This window comes from Mercenaria mercenaria, chromosome 15 (assembly GCF_021730395.1).
Source record: "Mercenaria mercenaria strain notata chromosome 15, MADL_Memer_1, whole genome shotgun sequence".
Classification (NCBI taxonomy): domain Eukaryota; kingdom Metazoa; phylum Mollusca; class Bivalvia; order Venerida; family Veneridae; genus Mercenaria; species Mercenaria mercenaria.
Genome location: NC_069375.1, coordinates 65,090,486 through 65,098,212, shown reverse-complemented (window position 1 = coordinate 65,098,212; position 7,727 = coordinate 65,090,486). Strand labels below are relative to the sequence as shown.

The window sequence follows — 7,727 nt, the reverse complement described above, 5'->3', positions numbered from 1 at the left end:
TATTGCACCGCTTTTAAGAGTGTCCCCAAGCTAAAATTGTCTCGATTTAATTAAAAAAAATGATTTAGTAAAACCAAAACAAAGTAACATACTGTTTGATCTGCCTCTTCCGTAGCAATAGTGCTTTTCCTGATGTCTCTTTACATACTGGATTGTTTTTTTTTTTGTTGTTGTTGTTTTCTTCAAAATATCTTTACTGGTTTTGAATTGATCACCAAACTGATTTTGATGGGAGTTTTCTATTGTAAGTGTAAGCCATTTGTGACTCTGTCTTATTTATATTCACTTTTTAAATTTCATTTGTGAATGGATTTGTTATCCAGCATTAAGACACAGTTCGCGGAAAAATCTCTCACGAATAAAGGGGCACTAACCGTGCTATAAAAACTAAAATGTAGGAATGCATTGAGAAAATATGTAACATGTAAATTTTAAATGCTAGGATACCAGCGAAAGCGTGTCTCGGTCGACAAAAATAATGTTAGGCCTTAAAAAATATTTGTTTCCGGTAACATGCTAAAAATTTGGGGCCTTGGTAGGTAGGTCGGATTTTTTTGTTTTTGGATTTTTTTTATTGAGACTTTTCGGAAATTATTTTTGTGTCAAGAAATGAATACAAATAAGGAGGTAATGTATTCAGAGCATCAGTAAGTTGATTTCTAACATCACTGACCATCTTTAGTGCATAAAAATGCAGTTTTGCTACTTTTTGTTAAAGAGTTGAAAACAAATAGTCTCCAAGGCCATAAAAACATTAAGGGTAGGGCCAAAACTTTAGGGTAGGTCGGGATACCGGAAACAAACAATTTTTTATGCCTTATGATACGTTGATAAGACAAGAGAATAAACTGAGAAAGAGAATAGATAAGTCTATAAATAGAAGGAACGGAATCAATGTATACACCTTTATGATTTTTTTGGAGATGTAAAACTTAGATTTTTGAAACTGAATTCAACCAGAAATAACAATTGCTATGTCATTTTTGGAACTTTTTTCTTATTACACGCGGTGTCTTTCCTTTTGCACTTCAAACAAAATGAGTTATAATTTCAAAAAAGAACGAATAGAGAGAATATATTTTTTCAATACAATTCCGTTTAAAAGGACAAAACAAATAATGTTCATAGATGTTTCAGTTACCCAAGGAATATACATGTGTCAGATAAAATCAAATTAATCACTGTTTATATGCTTCAGATGAGTTAATGGTCAGTTTTACTTTCTTTGTTATAAAATAAAGATTGTGGAGATTTTTTTCTATGATTTTTTTACCACTGTACATGGTGCAGAATCTTTTTAACACAATTGTCTTCTTGTCGCCACATTTTAAACAAGAGGACCATGATGGCCCTAGGTCTGTCACCTGAGTTTCAGAGCTTAGACAGGCTAGAGAATTTGCAAATTTGAAAGAGAGCCATAACATGCTGAAGGTGTTGAAAGTTCCCGAGGCAGCAGAAGTTGATTACATGTACAAAAATTAGTCTGACAGATGACAAACAGTTCAAACACAATATGCTACTGAGGTCTTTAAAACTGGATAGGAAAAACAAACATAGACCATTGGAGCAGGTCTCTTTGTAACGGTTATCGTCATCCTCTGGTTCATGGGAAGAAATTGTTAAAGGTACAAATGTATTTCTGTATCAAGCTCTATTGACTCTTAGAAGGGTGCTGGATTCCCACATTTGAACAAATTTGGTGGAGGACCTTGCAATGATGCTACAGACCAAGTTTAATCCCTTAATCAGTCCTTGAGAAGTTGTTTAAAGGTATTACTATTTTTTGGCTCAAAGACCGAGCGCCCAGATATGAATCAATTTGTGTGATGACCTTATAGTGATGCACACAAAGTTTGAAGTTCCATCAAAAGGTTAATGAGAAAAATCGTTACAAGATATTTCTATTTTAAGCTCTAGTGGCCTTTAAAAGGGGCCGGGTTCCCCCATTTGAACAGAATTGGAGCGGGTTTTTATAGTGATGCTACAGATCAAGTTTAATGAAAATCCATCAAGCAGTAAAAGAGAAAAAGTCATGTATTCGTATTTTTCGCTCTAGCAGCCCATGAAACAGACCAAGCGCCCCAGTTGAGCAAATTCGGAAGAGAACCTTACAATTATGCTACAGAATAAGTTTTATGAAGATTCATCAAACGGGCCATAAGGCGTAAAAAAAAATGTTTGTTTCCGGTATCCCGACCTACCCTAAATTTTTTATGGCCTTGGAGAATATTTTTTTCAACGTTTTAACAAAAAGATGCAAAACTGCACTTTTTATGCTTTAAACATAGCCAGTGATGTTAGAAATCAACTTACTGATGCTCTAAAGGCATAACCCCCTTATTTGTAATCATTTTTTGACAAAAAAATAATTTCCGAAAAGTCCCCCTTAATAAAAAAATATTCAAAAAAAAAAAAAATTCCGACCTACCTACCCTAATTTTTTTTCAGCATGTTACCGGAAACAAAGACTTTTTTTTAGGCCTAAGAAGGAGTCATTTTTCTGTTTCTAACTGTGAAAGCCTCCTATAAGGTGACAAGTTGAAATATTTGAATAAACCTGAAAGAGGACCAAGCCACAATGCTACTGACTAAATTTGGTGCAATTCTGACCACTAGTTTCAGTGGAGCTGAAGAAAAAAGCGTGGCCGGATAGACATTGAGCGATCACAATAGCTCACCGCATCCACTTCGTGCTCAGGTGAGCTAAAGTGCATAAGCATTATATTTAGGACACTGTTATCAATAAAATAGTAACCATCTTAAAAGGAATAAGATAGTCTGTGTTCAGATCCCATGTTTTGTTCACAGGATATCACTCCTGAGGCTATTCAAATTTTGTATAATTATGTCCCTTTTCTTCTCAAAACGTAGAGACAAGAAAGATCGGCCAGAATATATAAGAGAAATGATTATAGAAAACTATAAAGATTATCTAGTCGGAAGCATGACTAGGAATATAAGAGTGCACGACTTTTCGAATTTAATACCTGAATACACTGATTAATAATGCACGCGTATGACTTGGTAGCAATAGTTAAAGAAATATAATTTTAGTACAATTATTTATGCTCTTCATATACTAGTAGTCAATAGTAATCCATATTTAGCTCATGTATAACAAAGTGCCAGTAAACGATGTTGTTCTTTCATAATCAGATCCAAAAATGTCACCACCAGAGTTTTGTGAAGCTGTCCAGACTTCGTCACCTTGCTTCAGCCGTAATATTACTGTGCTACTGCCCTGATTATCGTCATGTACAACTGGACTCTCAGCTACTGAACCAACCTAAAATTGTAAGAGTAAAGGATTTTAACGGTAGAGTAAAACCCATCATAATATATATATATATTTGCTTTGAATATGCGAAACGGTCAAGCAAACAACAGAATTCATTCAGCTATCACATTTTCTGTTTGAAGAGTCATACGAGCGAACACAGATGCGAAAGACTACATGTATGTCTCTAGCCCAGAGGGTTTCCAACAAGTACTGAAAATTTGTTTTCACATGATGATGATGTTTGGCGTTTTATGTGTTGGAATTTTATATCTTCTATAATTATTGTCTATCTTTATGTATTTATTCAATGTCTTAAAATAGTTATTTACAAAAATATATTTTTACAATGTTTCATATATTTTTTTATATCTTTTGAAATATTTATTTTAAAACTAAAAAAAATCTGCAATGCGACTAAGTATGTATTCAATGTTTTCAAATTATTTATTCAAACCGTACGAAATATTTATTACAAATTAAAACCATTTGTTCAGTAAAACAAAAATATTGATTGTATATCACAAAATGAATAAAAAAATTAATATCTTTATTCATCCTAAAAAATTTGGTTCGATGCAACAATAATAATGTTCTGTAAAACATAAAAATCTATTGGATCTGCTTAACAATATTTGTTAGAAAGAATTCTGGGTAAATTGCTTTTTTGTGGACATCCCTATTTTGCTGCCATGCGGCAAAGTTTGTGGCCAATCCGCGACCAACTGCAGCACATTTTATTACTCCGTAATTGTTCCATTTTTTTATTTTGATTCTCATAACAGTAAAAAGGTTTTAGGATGGTTTCTACGGTTAGTTACAGGGCAAAGGATCTAGATCTCACTATCATGACTTTAAGTGGCTGCTGATCAATAAATAAGAGGAAAACACATTTTAACGGGCTTCAAAACAGTATTTAGTACCACTATCCCGTACCATAAAATATTAAAAATGTAACAATTTTTTTGTTTCATTTTTCAAGCACAACTTTATCCAATCCCTCATACAGAGTTGTCGTTCTTCCACTATCGCTTGAGGAAACGAAGTCAGGAAAGACAACTCTGTGAAAGAGATCGAACGTTGTCACTTACGTACAATGTATAGGAAGTTACCTTGTGGACTCCGTTAACAGCCAGTTTCACCAGTGTGTCATATGTATGTTCTCCAGTTAATGTTCTTGCACCTACGGACCACGAGAATAGATAAACACCGGACGTCGGAACGTGAAAAATTCCTGCAATACATGTATCAATTATTTGAGAATCAAAAGCAAATTGAAAAGGTGGTAAGCAATAAGAACTGAATAAAGGTGCAAAATAAAGACAAATGAATAGACATAAATCTTTAAAAAAGACTACACATTTTGAAATATACTACTAAACATGCATTACGATAGCCGTGCAATATTCTTTTGAAATCAACACATATACAGACTACGGAAACGAATGATTGTTTTTGTATTTTCTTAGACTGATATGGGTGATCATTTTGTCCTAATTTCGTGTTTATCTCTTTTCCGTAATCGCTCGGAAGTTCTTCGGGATCACGTGATTTTAAAATTAATTCAAACAAATATCCATTTAAAGACCCACCACGACCTAGTGACCTACTTTTTTCACTCACCAAAACTTCATGAAAATCATTCTTGAAATACAGGTAATATACAGTTATACTTAAAGTTTTCAGATGGACAACTTAGGCCATTCCTGAATAAATGTGTTTTGACAACTTCATCTGCAAACTTATTCAGTCAATCTCTTTTCAGCATAGATTCAAACACATTGAAGAATAACTATCTTACATTGTAGAAACAAAATGTGATTGAAATTTCACACTAATTTCTGTACATGTTGCTATAGTTATTCAATAAAATGTTAAGACATTACACACATTGTCTTGGCCTAATATATGTCACTGTCAATTTGTAACTAGATACTTGTTATTTCTCCTTTTCTTCATGCAAAGCAGGTATAACATCATGGAAACACAAAAGAATACAGTTATTTTGTGGTGCCTCTTTAAAGACGCACGACAAAATAACTGTATTTCCATGGTGGTCATTATACACGATTTGCACGAAAAATATGAGCTGTACAAAATTTTAGTTTCAAATTGACAGTGGCATATATTAGGCCAAGACAATATGTTTAATATCTAAAATTTTATTGAATTAATGTAGACATAGGTCGTAAATCAGTGTATTTAAATCTAAATTTAAAAGCAAAAAAGTGACCCTAAACAAATACAAGTGTAAAATACATGTTTGATATTTTTTTGAACGTCTGTATTTATAATATGTTTTATATGATTATACCACCATTGAACATGATATACTATGCGCTGTTTAAATACAATATGAAATCTATGACATTTTGTTCAATAAAACGTCTGTCTGTCTTTCTGTATGTCCTCCCCACTCTCTCTCTCTATCCTTTATGGTTCCTTAGCTGTTCATGAATGCACACGCTTCCGGATAGTTGCATGGGCCGAAGGACTCAGTAAAAATGCAAATATTTAGCTGCTTCAAGGCTTCGATATTCATCTTGAGGTGAGCAGAATATCAGAGAATATATAAAACCGTTGCGGCAAGTTAAACATAAAATAAACATAGATCTACCAGATGAATTACTGTATGCCCCAGCTTCGTTCAACAGTATCTTATTGTAAACAATGGGTTGGTCATGGCCTAATTTTCTTACTACATGGTCCAAATAGGCGGAGAAAGACACTTGTTCTGGAGTTTGGCGTATACCTGAAAGAAAAAAAAATACAATGATATATCTTTTTGCAAATTCTTGACCCTATTCATCTTTTTAAAATCTAGACTGCCGTATGATATCATGAATTTCCACCACCATCCACGAACAGGCTCAATGAAACCGGTCCTACAAGATTTTCATTTTTAACTTGTTGAACGGCCTTTTGAGACATGTCGTATAAAATAGTTTCTGCCAGGAGTTGTATTTGAACGTGTATTTCTCCATCTTTTAACAGTCAGCATGTAGATAGTTGCTAGGAAGAATTCAAGTTAATAATATGAAAAACAAGTCGCTTAAAAGTAAATTGCTAGGGAAATTAAAATTTACAGCGGATTTTTTCAGGTGTTATTTTATACAATTAGCAAATAAAGACAAAAACGCAAAGGATAGTTGTTAATTTGATAAGGATTCGCAGTAAAGGGTAAGTATGCTCGTATAAGAAGCGAAATTAGAATTTTGGATAACCGAGGGCTGGGATGAAAGCGCCATGCTTCCACATATCAAATAATCTAAAACACAGACCTGCTCTAAACATTTCTGATTTTTATATCTTCTATTTAAACATGTGTAAACTGGATACTTGACAAGCTTAAAATATGCCATTACCACCCATTAGTATTTGTCACGCACTCTCATTAACTGGTTTCTTTTAATGATTTTGATTTTCATTAAATAAAGAAATGCTTAAATCATTTAAACCATCAGCTGTAAAAGAAATTGTAAAATTATTTTTTGATATCGTGATAGTGCCGATCGTTCTTGAATAACTAAAATAATAACCTCTTTTTTTTGTACCACAGTCTTCTCTGCCCGCTTGATTTCTCTCTTCAACAACATTCTCAGATTTTCGTCCGTCTGTTTCAGCATCACGTTTCAGTTCACTACTCCTTGCCAGTTTATTTTCAAGAAATGAAATTCTTTCTTCTTTTTCTTTATTGGAATGTTCAAGGTCTGCAATCTGTAGCCGGAACTGTGCGGTAGTTCCAATTAGAACGCTGACAGACTGCTTCAAACTGGACTCCGACTTTTCGAGCTTCTTTATTTTTGCTTGCATGTCTTCCATTTTTGAAAGAACCGCTTTCAGAATATCTCCGTCACTGTAGGAACTTGCTATATCCTTAACGTCAGTTTCTACGTCAGCGTTCACTGCATAGATAATTACGAACAAATATATCAACATCGTCATTTTAAAATTTCCAACGGGCGCCATTATATGACTTTGTCGTCAGATTTCTGTGACCTTTTTAAACATTTAAATGTAGATAAGGGATTGCCATAAAGAGTGCAAGATAAAGCAGATATTTGCCTGATCGTCATAGTTCTATCATAAAGATAAAACAAGTTCTAAATTCAATCCATGTTTACGTATAAGCAAAATGCTGATCCGTCTAAATAATGAAGTATTTAGGATTGGACAACTGTACTGCTGTATGTTTTCGTGAATGTTGTCAAGTTTAGGAAACACACTAAATCATGCGCAAAAGCGATATTTTGGTGGTTTTCTGTTCATGTGAGAAATCACGGTGGGGAAACCAAGAATGCAACGTCATCAAAAAGCAGCGCAAATGAGCTGACCACACACAAATTTACGTCGATTCAGGTTAGAAAAGTCTTGTAACTTTTTTATTACTACAGCTTTCGACTCAAGATAAAGAGCACCGTACCCGGCCTGGAGTATACTATTCTGTGGT

General features: G+C 33.8%; 1 protein-coding gene across 1 annotated transcript; it reads right to left on the bottom strand.

Annotated features, from left to right (window-relative positions):
* Positions 1-2,957: 2,957 nt before the first annotated feature.
* LOC123562565 (uncharacterized) lies at positions 2,958-7,299 on the bottom strand. The gene is made up of 4 exons (XM_045355196.2): positions 6,817-7,299; positions 5,895-6,029; positions 4,390-4,511; positions 2,958-3,286 (listed from the first exon to the last, which is right to left on the bottom strand). Exons 1-4 carry the CDS (start codon positions 7,244-7,246, stop codon positions 3,104-3,106), a joined length of 870 nt encoding a protein of 289 aa, XP_045211131.2. The 5' UTR covers positions 7,247-7,299; the 3' UTR covers positions 2,958-3,103.
* Positions 7,300-7,727: the final 428 nt, after the last annotated feature.

Excerpts from the sequence above, each read along its gene's own strand:
- LOC123562565 (XM_045355196.2), bottom strand. The coding sequence starts at position 7,246 with ATGGCGCCCGTTGGAAATTTTAAAATGACGATGTTGATATATTTGTTC. Across the intron at positions 6,030-6,816 it reads CTGTGGTACAAAAAAAAGAG|GTATACGCCAAACTCCAGAA; the intron begins GTTATTATTTTA and ends TTTTTCTTTCAG. Across the intron at positions 4,512-5,894 it reads GGCATACAGTAATTCATCTG|GAATTTTTCACGTTCCGACG; the intron begins GTAGATCTATGT and ends CATGTATTGCAG.